The 21271-nt window shown below is 41.8% G+C and overlaps 1 protein-coding gene across 1 annotated transcript in view; it reads right to left on the minus strand.

The window, feature by feature from the left end:
- The window catches only part of SLC9A2 (solute carrier family 9 member A2), a 95135-nt gene that overhangs the window by 57109 nt on the left and 16755 nt on the right, over positions 1-21271 (minus strand). Inside the window, exon 2 of the mRNA XM_041757209.1 lies at positions 2718-3181. Within this exon, the coding sequence (XP_041613143.1) occupies positions 2718-3181 (464 nt within the window). The remainder of the gene's footprint in view (positions 1-2717; positions 3182-21271) is intronic.

Consider the following 21271-nt stretch of genomic DNA (forward strand, 5'->3'; position numbering starts at 1 on the left):
GAAAGCACAGAAATTCTATTTAAAAATCTGACCTTTGCTCCTTCAGCTGTCATTTCTCCAGCTGATTCCAATCTACACAGCCGTGGACAATGGCACGGCTGGACTGCAATTTATACAGCATTCATTTCTCTTCGCACCAAAACATTTTTACGGTAGGTTTCTCCCCTTAACGCTGCTCCCTCAGTATTGTATCTACCAAGATTTGGGGACAGAATGAATCGCATTGACCTTTAATTTTACTCCTCCTCCAGACTACATTTTTAACATGAATTCTTCCTGTTTAATCTTTACCCTTCTCATTGCAACTCCTAGTGACTCATCATCTTCACCGTATGCAGCAGGGTCCATACTTTTCATGCCTTTCCCTACCCCGTGAGTTCCTTAAACCTCTCCTAGAGATAAGACGAGAAGTCAAAGAATCCATAAAACATGGATTCTACCTCTGTACTCCAAGAGTACCTGACTAGGAGGCAAAATGATCTTTTTTTTTTTTTTTTTTTTTAACAATGTGGTTCTAATCATTCCTAACACCTGATCCGTTCAGTCCACTATTCAGGCATTTCAGTGACTATGATACCAGGAAGCTTCTTCTTCACCTTTAGGAGGGCAAAACCCTCAGGCATTCCTGCTAGCTTGTAGGTGTGGGTCCATGGGGCTCCGAGCCCTGGGTATATAACGTGAGGAAGGTCCATACACGGGAAATCCTTACAGTCATTCTGACTTACAGGCTTTGGCCTGTAACAAGGGCTTCTACATCTAAAGAGCAGCCACGCCCTTTCTATGTCCTTGCCCTCTTTCCTCTATTGAACAGTGCCCTCAATCTGGCCCGCTGCCTTCTCTGGGTCAGGGACTCCCTCTCTGTCCATAAAACCACATTGGATGGCTTGGGGTCTCTTGACAGGAGGCAACAGATGTACCTCTGGAAAACCTGGGGCCTTTGCACACTTTGAATGGTGGTTTAGCCAGATTGTTTCCTCAGGTCTGATTCCTGACAAACTCAAAGAATGGACACTGAGGTTTCTGAATGAGAATTTTTTTTTTTTTAAGAGAAGGGAAAGCAGGGTAAAGGCATGGCATATCACACTGAAACTGAGCTGGACTTGCTAGACTGCCCTAGAATGAGTGCAGCAGGGCTGTTACTATTTCTTTATAAAGTTTCCTATACAAGAAAGAGATCCAAGAAATCCTTATTAAAAATGTCCACATCTAAAAAAAAAAATGTCCACATCTAAAAAAAAAAATGTCCACAATCTACCTCAACAAGGGTAACATGTATCTATCAAACCTAAATCACCATGAAAACCTTGATGCCTCTGGAAATTAGAATTACAAAATGTCTTCATCACCATGGTAGTCTCTCAGTTATAATTTAAAATTGCTAAGTCAAGGACAAATCACTGTTAATGAATAATGGAATAAATGGAGTGTATTTTGTTACTTGAATGAGGTACCTTAGCTGCCTTAAAATAGCTATCTTAGCAGCTATTCTAAAAAAACGGGATTTCCTTATCAATTACTTTCTACCCAATAACGTCCACAGGGAGCTAATGGACATCCTTCAAAATGACATTTTATGCAGTTTGGGGGTCTGCATACAAGCTCATGGAGGGTGATGTTGGTATCTATGCAGACTTTTAAATGAATCAGGAATAATATTTTAATGAAAGGAACTAATGGAGGGGGTACTATAAACTAGTTACCTAAAATCTTTTAATATTTTTCTCTGCCTCAAGTGTCTTACCTACCAAATGAGAAAAATAATTACTACATAGTTGTAAAGACCCGAGCACAATGTAGGCATTCACAAGAGGTTCACAGCGATGCGGACAATTATGCATCATCACTGCAGAATAGGGGCCAGCATAAAACCGCATCACTGGTGCTCCCTAACTGGTTTACTGATACAGGGTCACCTGTGTGTCTTTCACTGATGGAGGAACAACCTGTAGGCCTCATGGGTGGTGGAGAGAGGCTTCCTTACCACTTCTCCACATTTTGCCGGAGCTCAGGAAGCAGGGCAGAGGTAAATTCTGTTAACATTAAGATCATAACAGCCTCTGACTCTAATTATGTGTTAATTAGTGAGAATTAAAAATAAATTTGCATTCTCTGAATAAATACCCAGTTATGGGGAAAATGGTGAGGACCGGAAATCAGCTGGCTGAGTAGTAACAGAAAGTGAGAATGTAATGGAAAACTGGCCTAAAATAACAAAATAATAAATAAACCATCCCCAGACACAGAATGGCACTTGGTAGGTATTGTTGTTTCATTTCTATTACACATAGTAGACTGCCAGCATCACGTCTCACAAAGAATTCTGGGACCTGAAGTCCTTCGAGTCTGATCAAAGCCCATCACTTTTGAAAATGCCAACTGAGAAATCTTCAGAGGTAGAAAGGCCACGATCACTTTGATGCCCCCCTGGCACCAGCAGGACCTTGCAAGTAGAGACCAGCTACATAGATTGTGTGACCCAGTGCAAAACAAAAATGAGGGGCCCACTGTGTAATAATGAATTTAAAAAGTCAACAGTCAATAAAGAGAATGTTACACAGCATTTCAAGGCAGCAATACCAGAGCATTAAGCTGAGTGAGGGGCCGTCTCAGTGCAGAGCTGTGTGAGGGTCTCACCTCAGCTGTCATTATCAGAAAGCTGACGCAGACCGGTGGCGCCCAGTGGTGTTGGAGGGACGCAGCGTGAACATGCTACTCACCACTGTCACTGCATCATTCAGCAGAGACTCTCCGAAGACCAGGATGTAGAGCTGCTCATTGACATGAATGTTCTCGAAGACAGCGAGCACGGCCACGGGGTCCACGGCTGAGATCAAGCTGCCGAAGAGCAGATTCTGGAGCAGGGTGATGTCACTCAGGCCAAAGGCTTCAATCTGGCAGATACCATACAAAGACACCCCGATGCCAATGGAATTCCAAAGGGTCCCTACCACAGCATACCAGAATATGGTGCCAATGTTCTCAAAGAATGGGCGTGTGGGCATGAAATAGCCCGCGTCAAGCACAATGGGTGGGAGGAGATACAAGAAAAACACATCAGTCTTCATCGCAGGGGGGGACTTTTCATCGACCCCAAAAATAATCCCTCCTAGCAGCAGGCCAACCATTATAAGAAGGCAGCTCTCTGGCACTATCGTGGGCAACTTGTGATACAGATGGAAGCCTGTAAAGGAAAAAAGATAAAGAAAAAACATTTGGGTTGTGCAAGACATAGGGCGAAAGTAAATTGGTTCTCTTTGCCAGAACTGATAGATTCTATCTCAAAACCTCCCAGGTGAGCATAATCGGTCGGCTACAGACTGGCTTTGCAGAGTATGATGCAAAAGTCAGATGATCTCCTTAAGACTATTCATGTTGTATGGGGTAGGCATAAGTGCAACTTTACATCAGAAGTTGAATGACAGGGATCCCTGGGTGGCGCAGCGGTTTGGCACCTGCCTTTGGCCCAGGGTGCGATCCTGGAGACCCGGGATCGAGTCCCACGTCAGGCTCCCTGCATGGAGCCTGCTTCTCCCTCTGCCTGTTTCTCTGCCTCTCTCTCTCACTATCATAAATAAATAAATAAATAAAATTAAAAAAAAAAAAGAAGTTGAATGACAGAGGTGCATAGTTCTTCCACAGCACGGCTGTCGTCTAAATTCCAGTGAAGTGTTCTTAAATACAACCATGTGATTTTATATTTGAAGCAGTTTTGTGATTTCTAACACATTTTCAAAGGTGATATCTCATTTCATCCTCACAAAAACTTTAAGAGGAGGCAAGGCAGTTATTTTCACCTTTTCAGATATATTTATTTAAGTGGAAACTGAGGCTCAAAGAGATACACGGTCTTGTCAAGATGGCCGGATCACACACCAGCTTTCAGGTTACCACTGCCCCCTCTGGTACTGAGAAGAGTTTGCAACGTATTTAATACTTTTACTTTCAGGGGCACCTGGGTGGCTCAGTGGTTGAGCATCTGACTTTGGCTCAGATCATGATCCCAGGGTCCTGGGATCAAGTCCCGCAGCATCAGGCTCTCTTCCAGGAGCCTGCTTCTCCCTCTGCCTGTGTCTCTGCCTCTCTCTGTGTGTCTCATGAATAAATAAATGAAAATCTTTAAAAAAAATTCTTTTTTTAAATTTCAGGGCCGCCTAGGTGGCTCCAGGGGTTAAGCTTCCAACTCTTGATTTTGGCTCAGATCATGATCTCAGGGTCATGAGATTGAGCCCTGCATCAGGCTCCTTGCTCAACGGGGAATCTGCTTGGAATTCTCTCTCTGCTCCTCCATCTGCCCCCTCATTGCATGTGCTTGCATGTACGTGCATGCATGATGCACGCTCTCTCTCTCTCAAATAAATAAAGAAGTCTTTTTTAAATGTTTAAAAATTTCAGACTACTTCACTTGGAACACTAAGTATGTTTAATTTTTCAGAGGTCTGCTCCTTCAGGGACAACCCAATCAATGCTTTGAAGACACTTCAGCCAATTACGACTTGAGAGATGTAAACCACCATGACCTCCAGGCTCAGAGCTTCTAGTCAAGACCATGGAACAGATGTGTTTACGACCCACTGTGAGGAGACCCCACACTAGTGCTAGGGGAGGAGGGAGGGAGGAAATCAGCTAGGGCATCACGGAGGAGGCAGCCTCTGGTGGGGCTTCCTGGAAGGACAGACAGACATTAAATACACAGAGAAGGCACAAAGAGCCTCCCAGGAAGTGAGCAATTGGAGGAAACTATCCATCTCCTAATTCATGGGGGAGCCCAGTGTGGCTGTGATGCAACGACTGTGTCAGGGGGAGGCGGGCAGCAGGGGGAGATGGCACACGGGCTGACAGGGAAGCAGGTTCACACAAGAAGGCCCCCTGATAAGGCTTCGGGGGGACTGTCCATACCGACACAGCAGCCCATCCTGAGGGCACCTCGCACGCTTTAGGATGAAAGCAGCATGTGGATGTTATCTGACCTACAGGAACGTGATGTTAAAACGTCAGAATGTGTCCTTAGAAACTCAGGATCACAGGGAGTTTACTAAGTAAACCCTTTAGAGCCGACCAACTGCACTAAAGACATGGCATGGAACAGCCTGTGAAAAAGAGCATAAAAGGAAACGTCATGATCTCAAGAGCTCTGAAGGATTTCTAAATAATAAAGTGAACAGTTTGGGGTTTCAAATCACCCCACCAGCACCGATGGTTTTCTTATCCAGGTCACAGAAGGCCCCAGTCATTGCTGGAGGATGAATGTACTCAGCTGGTTGGGCCGCTCTGCCCCCATGACCTCTGTCCTGCTGACCTCTGTGCCGAACAGAGACTCTAAGGGGATCCCCTGATGACCCCACCTTTGTAACCCCTCCTCACACTGAGTCCAGCTTCTACATGCAACGTTGCCTGTGTGATAAGGATGTGCCTGCCCTGCACGGCCCCCTGGAGTCTAAGGGAAATGAGCTCCTTTCTGGAATGCAGGACACGAAGGCCCAACCCAAAGGTGCCACGTGCCCGGGCCTTAATGGGTGCCATGTGGCCTCCGATCCAGTCGCCCACACTCTGTGCTGCCAAGGAGAGGTGACACCCAGGCCCGGGTCCGGGTTGCTCACCTGCAAAATGGGGACAAATGCACCCGCCACGACAAGGATTGAACAATAAGGAGTCACCACTGTGCCTGTGACGTCACAAAGGCCCCCCCCCCCCCAGTTTTGGTTTCCTCCCCCTGTCCAACATGAAGATGCAAGAGGAAACAGTTCTAGAAAAATGCACAAAAGCAAGGAATAGGATGTGCACAGATGGACTGAAGAGCAAGCAGCGCCTCTTGCACCCTGGCGGCTCCCCACTCGTGCGCCGGCCTCCCGCTCTCCTCTTCCTCCACCCGGCCCGGGTCCCAGGGCTCTCTCCCACATGGGTGCCACCTCCTGGCACTGTGCTGAAAGGAGGCCCCCATTCCTAAGGAGGGAGCGTGGGGAACACGGCCGATGGAAGAGAGGAGGAAACAGGCTGCGTGTGTGCATCTTGCAGGACCAGGCCTGCCACGCTCCAGCGCTGCGATGGATCCTGACCAGGACCTGCGAGGACGGACCCCAGGGCAAGGCAGCGGCAGACGTGCAGGATGCCCTCAGACAGAAGGGCCACCGGGACAGGAGACCAGGGGAGCAGGAGGGGACATCTGGCTGCAGCAAATATCAGGAAAGAGCAGCGACAAACCAACCCTATGTTTACATTTCAAAAACACTGTTCTCCTCTCCTTCATGAATGCTAGGTCACCCTTGCCTGAAACTGGTAGTCACTGAATCTGCCCAGCCCTTCCAGGAGCAAGGAAGGATTAAATGAAGGTGGTCACCAGAGACCTTAGCTCCGTGCTTTTTGGTGAACGTAAAAGCAGAGACGCTGAATCTTCGAACACTCTCTGCGACCATGGAAGGTTTTGTGTGTAAGTGTGTATGGCTTATAAATGACAGGAGTCCAACGGGCCAGCAAAATAATTAACCAAAAGTCTTCTTCAAATTCATTGTTCACAGAATAAAACAAGTAAATCCATTATTTGCAAATGTGCGTTCATTTACAGCTCTCCCACTCCCAACTACTCAGAGGGTAAGTCAACTTGAATCGAATTTGCTCTTCAGAGTCATTTTTTAAAAAGATTTTATTTATTTATTCATGAGAGACACACACTGAGAGGCAGAGACACAGGCAGAGGGAGAAGTAGGCTCCCTGCAGGGAGCCCGATGTGGGGCTCTATCCCAGGACCCCGAGATCATGACCAGAGCCTAAGGTAGATGCTCAACCACTGAGCCACTCAGGCACCTCTGGCTCTCCAGAGTCATTATCTCAACAAATGTTATGGAGAAACAGACCACTTACAAGGGGGCGGGGGTAAAGTTTTTGATGGTTTTTACAAGGCTGAACATGAGCTACCGCAAGTATAATCTACTGGTCAGTCCAGAGGTCATCTAACTTTTCTCTATAAAAAACCAGATAGTAAATATTTCCAGCTTGCAGGCCATATTTTACTCTGCAGTTGTAGTACAAAAGGAGCCAGAAATAATACCTAAGTGTATGAATGTGGCTGTGTTCTAATGAATCGTTACTTGGGGACATGGAAACTAGAATTTCCTACTAGTTTTCATGTCACAGAATAGCATTCTTCTTTTGATTTTGTTTAACAGTTTAAAAATCTAACAGGCCATACAAAACCAGGGTGGGGGTCATGCTTGGCTCCTAGGCTGTGGTTTTCCTCCCCCTGTTTTAGTTTGTTCTTTGTACTTTTTGCTAACTTCTACTTTGTAGTATCTGGAGCATTGTACTCATGTCATTCGCCTTTTATTATTCATACACAAAAGTCCATGAGGATGGGTACTTTAAAATTTTACTTTAATTGCTATAGAAATTCACCAACTGGGAAGGGGAATAGGATTGGACTCTCATACAAAACATACAGTTAAGACAATCCTCTCTTAGAATGAAGCTATTTTCATTTCTTTTGCACACAAGCGTTGAAACGAATTGAGCTTAAAAGCTAATTAAAGATCTATGGATAGCTAAGTACAAAGCCATTGATTCACTCTGTTTTCTCATCATACTTGAAATAATCTATTGGTCAAATGCTGAGAAGAGAGGACAGGAAGCTTCAAGATAGCAGGATAAACAAAAGAGCAACAATGTAAAAATCTGAATCCCTGAGAACCACTACCATCAACAACAATAACCAAAAAAAAGCTATACAGAATAAGTCTCAAAAATGATATACACTTCTAATTACCAGGAGACACAGCCAGAAGAGAAAGGGGGAACCTAGCAGAGGTGAGCAGGGACAAACCCCTCAGGAGAGGAAGCACATCCTCCAGGTGCAAACACAAATTATCCAATTAATGTTCCATATTTTACAAGAGCCTACAGAATAAATAACGACATGTATTCGATCTACAAATATTTTCCAAGCTCAGGTTGAGTTGGGGACAAGTACCCTTGGAAACAAAGTCAGCAGAAGCAGTGTGATTCAGAACTAGCTTCCCGGGCTGCTCCTTCTTGAAGCACCCCTGGGAAACACTGGATTTAACAAAGAATATTCTAAAATAAGTCATGCCTCTTTGGCTGGCGCTGGAAGGGGGGGGGCTGGGGGGGGGAGGAGGTAAATATTTACAGGGTACATTGAACTTGTTTTTAAGTATTAAGAGAAATAAGCAAGTGAACTCAATGGTAAAAATGCTGGGTTCATCTATTCCCCTGTATATAGCAACCAAATACACATTTTTATTTTTATTTTTTTTTCAAATACACATTTTTAAAAAACAGAATTGCAATAAGCAATAGATAAGGAGAAACAGGAAATAGTGAGAAACATCATTTTGATCTGCTACAGCAACAAGCTGCCATCATTGCATGATAATACTAAGTAGACAAAGACTGAGTGTAGGAATTCAGTCCTAAAAATAAATGCAAAGTCACCTGGGTGGCTCAGTCAGGTAAGCATCTGCCTTCAGCTCAGGTCCTCATCCTGGAATATCAGGATTGAGCCCCACATCAGGCTCCCTGCTCAGGAGGGAGTCTGCTTCTCCCTCTGCCCCTCCCCTGCTGATGCGCACTCTCTCTTTCTCACTCTCTTACTCTCAAATAAATAAATAAAATATTTTAAAAATAAATAAATAAAAATAAACAGAATCAAACTGAGTAAATAAACAATAAAAATATGGAAATAAATACATAAAGACAAAAAGAATTAACTGATTCATGTCAGTGACCCAGTAACACATTCTTACAACATTTAGTCATATGCTAGAGCTAAAAGATACATTTAATTTCTCCCCACTAAAAAATAGTGCAACTATGAATACGACACCAAACCTTTTCTTACTGTACTTTGCCTTCTTGTGTTGTGCAGATACTGCATTCTTTATAAATTGAAGGTTTGTGGCAGTTCTGTGTCCTTGAGCAAGTCAATTGGCACCATTTCTCCAACAGCATTTGCTCACTTCATGTCTCTGTAGCACATTTTGCTAATTCCTCCGATATTTCAAACTTTTTAGAAATATTATTTCTCCAACAGCATTTACTCACTTCATGTCTCTATAGCACATTTTGCTAATTCTCCTGATATTTAAAACTTTTATAATATTATTATATTTGTTATGGTGATCTATGATCAGTGATTGTAACTTGCTCAAAGTTCAGATGATGGTGAACATTTTTTAGCAATAAGATACTTTTTAATTATAAAAAAAAAAAAGGTAGGGGGAGACGCCTGGGTGGCTCAGCAGTTGGGTGTCTGCCTTCGGCTTCAGGGCATGATCCTGGAGTTCAGGGATCAAGTCCCACATCGGGCTCCCTGCATGGAGCCTGTTTCTCCCTCTGCCTATGTCTCTGCCTCTCTGTGTGTCTCTCTTAAGTAAATAATAATAATAATAAAAAGATATTTTTAAATTAAAGTATATTATTATTTTACATATAATGCTATTGAACATTTAGTAGTAGACTACAATATGGTATAAATATAACTTTTATATGCACCAGGACACCAAAAAATTCATCTCACTTGCTTTATTGAACTAGTCGCTTTATTGTAGTGGTCTGCAATATCTGCAATACCTCTGTAGGGGTTTTAAAAATGGTCCCCTTATGAGGTTGCAAAGAACTTATCATAATAAAATAATTGGGAAAAAGATGAAAATATAACAGAAACATTAAAAATCTGTTGGAATTATTCCAAAGCAGAACTTAGATGACATTTAATTTTTCCAAATGACATGACTACTTGCAAAGAAAAGAAAAACAAAATGAATACAGTCTGTCCATGAAGAATTCTGAAAAGGAACAAAGACTTATACCCTTCATCAGACTGTTGAATCCCTTCTCTGCACAAGGATCTGAGGGAGCCAGTATTGGATCCCAGGTGGGCTATATCGTCCATAAACTTGTATTTGGTACAGAAGATAAGATAGGAACACAAGTAGTTATCATACATGATAGGAAGGAAGAGATGTAGTAAGTACTAGAGGAGTAGGGAAGGGAAGGCAATTACAGATGAGGAGATTCACGGAGGTGGCACTGAGATAACTGGCCATGAATATTTAGGTTTCAGGGGGAATGAGGCACAAGGAAGGCACGAGGAAAGCCTAGGCACCATGAGGAAGGCATGGCACAACGACCTGGCTACAAAGTGTGTACAGCAAGGAAGAGATGAACCAATCAAACAGGGAGTGGCCACACCACAGAAGGCCTGGAGGGCTAATCTCTGAAGACCTGCCTCTGTTCTTTGGGCAAGGGGGAACTAATGAAGGTGTCTCTGAACCATCCTTGTCTTCCATACATGGAGTGAAGGGGCACAAGCCCACCCCCCCCACCCCCCAGAGAACAGAGACTGGAATTTGGAAATGAGGTGATGAAGCCTGCCAAATGAAAGTTTTACACCAGATGGATTTGATTAGCCATCAGTGAAAATAAATAAGATGTTGATGCAAATATGTGACTAAAAAGGCTAAGAGCCCAAACTCCAAAGGGATCTATCTATCTTAGAAAGGGAAGTCTGAGAGGAGGCTCAGCACAATTACATAGTAATGAAAAATAACACTTATATTTTAACAGGGAACTGCTATATTGCAAAATGATATATGATAGGGAAAATTCAGAAGCAATACAAATGATCAGTGTCATCCAATCAAATTTCTCATTCCTTATACATTATGCTGGGACTCTACTATGTGCCAGGTATCATATCAGGCATTAGGAATGCAGCAGTGAGGGGGCCCTAGGTGGCTCAGTCGGTTAAGCATCTGCCTTCCACGCAGGTCCTGGTATTGAGCCCTGCATCAGGCTCCCTGCTCAGCGGGGAGTCTGCTTCTCCCTCTCCCTCTGCCTGCTGCTGCCCCTGCTTGTGTTCTCTCTCTCTGTCAAAGAAATAATTTTGGTCCCCTTATGAGGTTGCAAAGAACTTATCATAATAAAATAATTGGGAAAAAGATGAAAATATAACAGAAACATTAAAAATCTGTTGGAATATATATATTGGTCTTCATCCCAAGCTCCAGGCCTTCATCTCAAGCTCCTAAAAGCTTTGTAATTTCCTAAGTGATAGAGATGCTAGGAGCATCTTTCTATTATTTGGCCTTTAATCACAGTTCTTGACACAGAGCTCTTAAAACCCTTGGAATTTCCTGGGTCATAGAAGTGTCTTTGGTTCTAATGAGGCAACTCTTTGATTTATTGCTGGTCAGTAAGAAGTCCAGGGACTTACAACTGGCATCTGAAATGGGAACAACCTTGTGAGCCTTTAACTAGTGGGCTCTGACACTAACTCCATAGATAACGTCAGAACCAAACTGAATTATAGTACACCCAGTTGGTGTCCTCAGAGAACTGGAGAATTGCTCAGTGTAGAAAAACCCACACATCTGGTGGCCAAAAGTGTATAAGTGTAGGGAGAAAAACCAATGTTTTTCTCTCCATGAGACAGATGAATCAAAGATGAATCCAAGAGTTTGGGGAAATTCCATATAGACTGAAGAATTTAGCATTAAAGGAAAGAAAGAAGAATCTATAAAACACACAAGCAAATCCCATGCTGCAATCATCTCTCTTATAAAGCAGGGATATATTACAATCAGTGACCCAAAAGTAAAGAATATTAGGACAGAACTTAGGTATGCCTGAATTATTCACCTTTTAAAGATTGGAGGGGGGGGGGACAGGTAAGAAGATTAAAGGAAAAGAAGCAACTTCAACTTCTAGAAAGATGGAGTATGCATTTTCCTCTATTCCTCCTACTAAGTAAAGAGAGATAAAATCCCTAGACATTATATACAAAACAAATATAAGGAGATTCTGAAAAGTGGACAGAAGAAGGAAAACCAGCTAGGGACCTTGAGATCTGAAGAACAACACAGCTGTGAGTTTCTTGGATTTTCTTCTTGCCTCTCATATCTCAGACCTGAAGAAGCCATCGGGCTGAAAATGCCACTGATCACAAACAAAAGTCCCAACAAAAGCCTACTCTGTCTATACTATGGACCAGGAAAGAAACAGCAGGGAAAAACAAAACTTTGGGGTAATAGCTTCTCTACTCGTGAATACCAAAAAAAAGAAACTGTGGTCCCAGTCTTGGCCAAATATGAGTAGGAAATCTAGATTCTATAACCACTAGACTATAAGGAAAACCTCAACTTCCCTATAGGGGTATTGTTAGAAAAGAAAAAGTAGGGAGGTCACCACTGGGTGGTAACTCCCTTCCATGGTGCCAATAAAGATGATGTGGAAGATCTAGGCTTCCACCACCTGCAATAATGAGGCATCCCACATCCTCTTCACTGATGTGGGTCAAAAGAGGCCAAGTGGAGTCAGGATTTGCACTTACACCCAACAGAAACAAAGCCACCACTCCACTATAGTGTCAGTGAGATCACCAGAGGAAAGCAATTAGATATTCCTGACCCCAATCAGCCAAATAGGTATCAGGAGAGAGCTAGTAAGAATACAGAATTGTCAGCCCTCATATAGTAAAGAGGAGCAGTCCATTCCCCACAGGTAGTCCATGCAAGCAAAGGGGGAACCTGAAAATCTACTCCCAACTGGCAGTAATGATATGGCACCTCCCTCTCCCACTTAATATCATAAGAAATCATCTAAAACAGAAAGTAAAAATAATATTCAGAGTCTCATAACTAATACCCCAAATGTTCATGTTCCAATAGAAGATAACTCATTGTACCAGTGATCAAGAAGATTGTCAAACTGAATGAAAAAAGAAAATTAATAGATATCACTACCATGATGACTGAGATGTGAGATTTAGCTGACAAAAAATTTGAATGCTGCCATGATAAACATGTTTCATGAACAATTACAAATATACTTGAAACAAATGAAAAAAATAGGAAGCCTGACCAAAGAAACAGAAGATAGAAAGAACCTTATGGAAATTTTAGAACTGAAAAATATGATTGAAATAAAAAATTTAATTATATGGGCTCAAGAGCGGAATGCGGTAGACAGGAAGGAATTCGTCAACCTGAAGATAGAATGATAGAAATTACTCAATCTGAACAATAGAGAGAAAACAGACTTAAAGCCTGAGGGACCTATGGATATACAGGCAAAAGATCTAAGATTCCTGTCATCAGAGTCCCAGGGAGGGTAAAGAAACAGGGAAGGGCTACAAAAGTACTCAAAGAAATAAGGACAAAGAACTCCCCAAATCTGGCAGAAGACATAAACTTACAGAATCAAGAAGTTGAGTGAGCCCCAAATATCATCAATCCAAAGAAACCTACATCAATTCATCCCACAAACTTTTGAAAATATAAAAAAAGAAAAAAATCATGATAAAGCCAAAGAGAAATGACACCTTCTCTACAGGAAGGAAAATAGAACATCAGATTTCTTGTCAGAAATATGGAGATTATAAGGAAGTAACACATTATTCGTGTGCAGGAGAGAAAAAAAAAAAACTGCCAACCCAGAATTGTATATCCAGTGAAAATATCCTTTAGGAATAAAGGGAAAATCCAAACCTAATCAGCCAAAGGAAAACTAAGAAAATTTGTTGCCAGCAGACCTGCCTTAAAATAATGATTAACAAAAATTCTCAAAAATAAAATATGGAATCTTAGAACATCAGGAAAGAAGAAAAACACAAGGAATAAAAATATGGGCAAATTCTATGCATTTTTCTTCTCCTCTTAAATCTTCTAAATTAAGTTTGACCACGGAAGCCAAAATTGGAACACTCCTTGATGTGGTTCTCAATGTATACAGAGAAAAGGTTTAAGCTGACTATATGACAAGTTGGGGCAAATAAAAAGATGTAACAGGAGGTAAGGTCTACACTTCACTCAAAGTGGTAAGTGACTACACCAGATATATATATAGAGAGGAACCACTAAAGAGGTTACCCAAAGAGGCACTCCCCAAAAACACTATACATAAATAAAAGTGGAGTTCTAAAAAATGTTCAGATAACCCAAAGGAAGGCAGGAAAGGAAAACAGAGAAATGAAAAACAGAAAAAAAAAATAAAGTCACAGATTTAGAACTCACAGTATAGTGAAATTCTAAAGAATGTTCAAATAACCCACTAGAATTTCACAGTATAGCGAAATTCTAAAGAATGTTCCTAACCCACAGGAAGGCAGGAAAAGAAAACAGAGAAGGAAAAATAAAGTCACAGATTTAAACACACATACACACACATATATGTATATATGTAAACATTCCTACATATATATATACATATGTGTGTGTGTGTAAAATGTAAATGGTTTAAATGCATCAATTAAAGACAGCTGTTAGTAGAATAGATGAAAAAGTATCACCCAACTATATGCTGTCTACAAAAAGCTCCCTTCAAATACAGGGATATGGGCTGGGTTGAAAATAAAATAACAGATGAAGTTATACCATTAAACATTAATCAAAAGAAAGTAGGAATAAGCTTTGATGCAAAGAAAATTACCAGAGACAGGAAAGGCCATTACATAATTGTAAAAGGGTCAATTCATCAAGACATGGCAGGCCTAAATGCATATGCACCAAACAACAAAACTACAAATACACGAAACAGAAAGTGATGGAATTAAAAGGAGAAATAGACAAATACATGACTTCGATACCCCACTCTCAATTAATTGATGGAATAACTAGACCATCAATTCTATAGAGGACTCTAAACAACAACAGCAGAATCCACATTTAAGAATCCACAGAACATATATTGAGATAGAACATATCCTGGGCCGCAAAAACAAACCTCAATAAACTTAAAAAGAACTGAAATCATAGAGCATATATTCTCTCATCACAATAGAGTCAATAGAAATCAGTAACACATACAATAAAAAAAAAAAAAAACAGGAAAATCTCAATGTAGGCACTCAACAACACTCTTCTAAATAACCTAAAGGTCTTCACACACACTAGGATGGCTATAATAAAAAAGACAGGTAATCACAAATATTAATGAGAATGTGGAAAAACAGGAGCCCTCATCCACTGCTGTTAGGATGTAAACTATACAGCCATATTGGAAAACAGTCTGGAAGTGCCTCAAAAAGTTAAACACAGACTTCTTTGGCCAGGAGATTTCATTCTCAGGTACATATCCAAAGGAAACGAAAACGTGTCCACATAAAAACATGTATAGGAACATTCATAGCAGCATTGTTGATAATAGCCAAAAGATGAAAACAATCCAAATGCCCATCAACTGATTAATGGATAAACAAAACATGGCAAAAGATGGAATATTATTTGGTCATAAAATGTTACGACCTATTGATACATGATATAACATAGACAAAACTTGAAAACATTGTGCTAAGTGAAAGAAACCAGTCACTACAGACCTTGCTGACATCAAAATGAGGATATGAACAACTTTACAAACACATCTGACATCTTTGATGAAATTGACTGAGTCCTTGAAAAACACAAACAGCCACAATTTACCCAACATGAAGGGGCTAATTTAACAGCCTTGTAACTAGCAAAGAAAAAAAAAAAAAGCTGAATTTGTAATCTACAACTCCTAAAAAAACCCCAGATATTTAGGCATAGATGGTTTTACTAGTGAATTCTACAAAATAATGCCATTCAATATAATCTCTTCCAAAAGACAGAAGTGGCAGGAACATTTCCTAGTTGATTTTATGAAACTAGTATTACCCTGATATCAAAAGCAAACAAAGAGTACAAAAAAATAAAGCAGCAGACCAATGTCCTTTATAAGCATTATGATATGATAATTTATAATAAGAAATACATATTTGTTCTTCAATGCCTTTCCCAGTGCAGAGCTTTGTTTGATAAGAGGGCAGTCTTGTGGGACTGAGCCCTTAACCTGGGGGATCTGACACTACCTCTTGGTAGATGGTGGCAGAACTGAGTTGTAGGGGAACCTATGTGGTGTCCAAGAATTGCTTGGTGACGCTGGAACTGGGTGCAGGATTGTGGCATAAATGCAAAAATCCGGGATCCCTGGGTGGCGCAGCGGTTTAGCGCCTGCCTTTGGCCCAGGGCGCGATCCTGGAGACCCGGGATCGAATCCCACGTCGGGCTCCCTGTGAGGAGCCTGCTTCTCCCTCTGCCTGTCTCTGCTTCTCTCTCTCTCTCACTGTGTGCCTATCATAAATAAATAAAATTTAAAAAAAAAAATGCAAAAATCCTTAGCAAGAAATTCAGCAATATATAAAAAAGACTTACACATTGTGACCAAGTGAGGTTTATTTCAGGGATGCAAATGGGGCTCAGTATTCAGAAACCAACCAATGTAACCCATCAGATCAAGAGAATAAAGAGGAAAAGTTATGCGATTGATGCGGAAAAAGTGTTCAGCAAAAATTCAACGTTCGTTCATGATACAGATCCTCTGCAAACTACTAATAGAAGGAACTTTCTGAAATTGATAAAAGATCATCTACAAAATCCTGATTCCAAATGCCAAGTTGTAACTACTGTGCAAAAAAATACATAGATGGCAGAAAGGTGGCCTGCTGACTTTTACAACCCCAAGTTGGTGCTCGAGACATATATGTTGGAGAAATGACTGAACAGCTTGTAAATCATTAGAATGGAAACCATGTATATGATGGAAAAATCATTGCAAAGAAAATCTTCATCCTTTCTAAAAACTGATCAATAAGTTACATGATCACTTATTCTTTTATTGACCCACAAGCATTCCCAAGCACTCACCATTATGAAGTGTACAAGGCACCAGAGACAAAACAGAGATGGCTCTGTGTCCACAGAGTCTACCATCTACAGGGACAAAGGACGTCAAAGAAGTTGTTACAAATGTTATGCTTGTTATGAAAAGGGAATACAAGTCACCGTGGAACCACTGCAAGGTCTCAATTTAATCTTGTCTGCCCCACTGGAGAGGGGCTCCTTAAGAAAATGAGGGGGAGGAACTGGCAAGGCCCAGAGACATGGAAGGGGCTTCCAAGCACAGGGAACAGCAGGTGCAAAGCTCACTAGGGTGGGCACCAAGTGTGGCCCGTAAGAGGCGCTGCGAGAAATCCAAGAGAGGGTGAGAGTAACGTGCCCTAGGCCTTGTAACCCATAGTTTGGATTTACCTCAAGGTACTGGGAAGTAGTAATACCCAGTACGGGCAATGATGTGAAGGACAGGTATACTCTCCACAAAGACGTTTATAAAACGTTTTGAGAGGACAGAGAGGACTCATGGGCCTCTGTGTCCTCAGTCACATTGTGCAGAGGCTGTTAGCAGACTACCTACTGCAGCAGGGTGCACAGATCCACTTGATGGTCTGCTTCACCCACTAGGACACATTCTCAGGGTGGTGGCAAGTTCTTCTCAATTCTGCACTCCTTCGGAGTGCACTGCCTACTTCGGAGCAGGTGGACAGAAATGGCAATAGAGAGAAAAGCTCTTTACCTTCCCGTTGGTCTAGCTCTTCTCCTTGAGGGGTTTTAGTCCATGCCTGTGGACAGACACAGCACAAAAATGCACCACATGTGCATGCCGTGGCTGGGGGTGTCAAGCACCTGACAGCAAGGATTGTGGGCCTCGCCTTTTATCACAGTCTCCACTCACATTCTCAGTTCCAATGTTCCTATCATCTTCTCTAATCTGCAGTTTTGCTATTTTATTTATCATGGAATGCCCTGCCAACTGGTTTGTATCTGATTACCCTAAAGGTTTATGCTTTCATCACTGATGGTAATTTCTACCTTCGCCTCAATTTCCCTAATGTTGTAAGAGCTCTGCTGTTCCTCCTTAAAAATCTTCACTCCTGGGATCCCTGGGTGGTGCAGTGGTTTGGCGCCTGCCTTTGGCCCAGGGCGCGATCCTGGAGACCTGGGATCGAATCCCACGTCGGGCTCCCCGTGCATGGAGCCTGCTTCTCCCTCTGCCTATGTCTCTGCCTCTCTCTCTCTCTCTCTCTCTCTCTCTCTGTGTGTGACTATCACAAATAAATTTTAAAAAATTAAAAAAAAACACACACACATTCAAAGTGTTTCTTATAAAAAAAAAAAAAAAACTTCACTCCCAGAAAACACAGAAGAACAATTACTGTATGATCCCACTTCCATGAAGTATCTAGAGATGTCAGATTCACAGAGAAGAAGGGTAGTATAGAGGTTCCCAGGGGTTGGGAGGATGGAGGATGGAGGAGTTATTGCTTCATGGGCAGTTTCTTTCTGGGAAGATGGAAAAGTTCTGGCGATAGGAGGGGTGATGATTGTACAACACTGCGAACGGATTTACTGCCACTGAATTGTACTCGTTAGGGTGAATATGGTAAATTTTATGTTATGTGTATTTTCCCATGATAGAAAACAAATTTTCACTTTTGTGTCTCACTTTGCTACTCATTCTTACGAAATAATTATGACACAACAAAAGGAAATATTGATATAGCTGCACAAACACTGCTAAGCAAACAGGTATGAAAAGATGTAGCTAAAACTGATTTCTGCTGATAGGCACTGCCACAGGGCACATAACCCAAAATAACCAACTGATCAGCTGACCCACAGTCTCTGAATGGGGCCTTGAAAGGCCACTCTCAGAGTGGTGATGTAAAACGTGTGTCTGGTATTTTCACTGCAGACATCCTTGCCACAAGCATTTTCACTTGCAGACATTTTTGTTGCTAACTAATTGACCATAAGGCAATTCTGCTGTAAAAGACAGAAGAACTGATTGACACTTTGGTTTTTCTCCATTGACAAAGTTCCCATTTTGACATTATCTCACTCTTGGCTAGAGCCCATAATGTTCTATACAGGGATGAGCAGACACGGTGGTCTTAACAAAGTGGACGATAACTAATGTATGGACTGGCCAGAGAACACGGTGATAAAACTTACTGGAAATGGGAAATAAGAGAGGATAAAGCTGGACTGCGTACTACACCAGAAAATAACACCTCAGTTACAATGATAACAAAGCCCAGTTAAAAATGCATTACAGCATTAGTATGTCTTGTACATTCCCCGTAGAACTCTGGAAAGTCTGTGAACTGACATGTGACAATATGTCAAGAATGAATAGCAGCATAGAAGCCTTTCACAGCGCAATACAAAGGCTCGGTTGCAAATGTTCATCCTAGTATTTGGAAAACTGACACCTCTCTAAATGAAGGAAGACATTAATAATGAACTTTATCATTAATTCTTTCATGTTTAATTATGTCCTTTTAAATGCCCCTGTTTTATTTTTCATGGCTTTAGCTTTTATGGCAAATATCTTTATGGCACTTTAATTTTTCCACGTTGCATTATGTCCTCTTTAATGAATGTTCCTGTTATTTTTCATGATTTTCTCTTTTATAGCAAAATTGCCTTACAGCCAATTAGACATGTGGCAAAACGCTTGCAGCAAACGAGTTTACGGTGAAATGACTGAGAACCACAAAATGTGCAAAGCATAGGCTGTCCAAAAATAAAAAGCAAAAAAAAAAAAAATCAGACTTCTCTGCAATGCAAAGGGTAAAATAACTAATTCCTACAAAAATGCTAGCAGCAAAGTATCAAAGAACGGACATGCCTGAGTGAGGTACAACATGCTGCTGTGACATCCCAATCCATCACAGCACATATGTCTATTACGGCAATACTCCTATGGGTTTATTCGAAATGATGCTCAGTGAACAACAGCAAAAGATGTTATTTGCTTTTATTATCTTTGAAATGGTTAAATTCACTTATTTTTATTTCACAGACACATTTTTAAAGGAAAGCACCTCTGGTAGGGGACCTGGTCATCTGCTGAGACCCTAAGACCAGATATTCTTATTTAAATTGACAAAACAGACATTTTAGTGAAGGGAAGTAACGCTTGTCTTGTTTAACAATTGTCAGGATAGCATCTGATTTATCCACAGGATTTATCTTTCATAAATAATGAGGTTGCTGTGTGACTCGACTAAATGTCAGAGGCAGCATGAGAGGGATGTGCCAGCAGCCTGACCTCCCACACCTGTGCTGCTCATTCAAGGTGTAAAGCGGGAACACCTTTAACTTAGAGATTCCATAAGGGCCTCCCCGTTTTTATCAATGCTAAGAGGACGTCATCACTTTTACTTATTTCTCTTTTTGTGATACAATCACATTTGGAGGATGGTATTCATTTTGACTGTTATTAACTTCACAAGTTCCAACCCATCCTGAGCGCATAAGTCAATAGACTGAGATCCCTCATTTATAAGCAAATATGAAGGGTAGAAGCAACTTTTCAAGTAACGTGAAAAAGTCTGGACCAGAGGTGACACAATGGACCATGGGCCCATTGTGGCCCACAGACCTACTTTCTTTGCTCAGCTGATGTTCTTGAATATTGAGCTAGCCTCTGGAAACCGAGAATTTTCACACCTAAAATGCTCTGGTTAGTTTATCTTGAAAAATCAGCAGACTGGGCCCTCTGTCTCCCAATTTGTGCAGGGTGGCAATGGGGTGGAGCTGGGCGGGCGCTTCCTGTCGTCAGGGCAAGTGCTGGCTCTCCACTTTGCCCGCCAGCTTCCCCCACCCCTGGCATCCTCCTCCACCCATCTCATAGGGCCACACTGTCTGCTACCTGACTAGACTGCAAGTCCGAAAGCCAATCTTCAGAGGCTCCTAAGACAGCAATGGAGATGAGGGCGGGAAACTTTTCATTCTCTTTCTCTTCACCATTCTTTTTAGACTTCTGACTACAAATCTTGAACTGAAGCAATGAGAACACAATTTAGCACCATGATTCTGTGGCTTATAGGATTGGCTTCCCATCTCTGAAGCAAGTGAGTAGGGCTCAGCTCCTTGGGGGTACCTCCCCGTTCTTACTGGGCTGGTTTCTGTCAATGGGACATCCTGACAGGGCCTATGCAGCACACTTAGAGTTGGTTCACATTCAGTCTCAGAAACTGAGAGAATTTCTGGAGGGCACTGCCAGCTGTGGGCTTTCCTCTCTGTTGAAGATAGCTGCCTCCTCATCTGACCCCTGAGCCAGGGCTGGGCACAGGATTGACTCATGCCCTTGCCTCATTACCACTTGCATTAAACCCTTTCTTCAGTCTCACTCATTATTTGCATTCCTGGGCCATCTTCAAGATAAGATCAATTCTCAGTATTACATTTTCCTTTCTACAAGAAGTCGGGCCAAAAGCCTTAGCCCATAACCAAAGGGCTGGAAAAGTATTTTGGCTGTGTAGACTATGCAAACATCCATGAGCAGAGAGTTCATATTCAGTTTTTAATTGGCAACCCTGTGATGGCTCACGATGGACTTAAAAGTTGTGTGTGTGCGCATATGGCGGCACATGTAACACACGCAGACACATGCACAAGAG

The sequence above is a fragment of the Vulpes lagopus genome, chromosome 5, assembly GCF_018345385.1.
Source record: "Vulpes lagopus strain Blue_001 chromosome 5, ASM1834538v1, whole genome shotgun sequence".
NCBI classification, from domain to species: Eukaryota; Metazoa; Chordata; class Mammalia; order Carnivora; family Canidae; genus Vulpes; species Vulpes lagopus.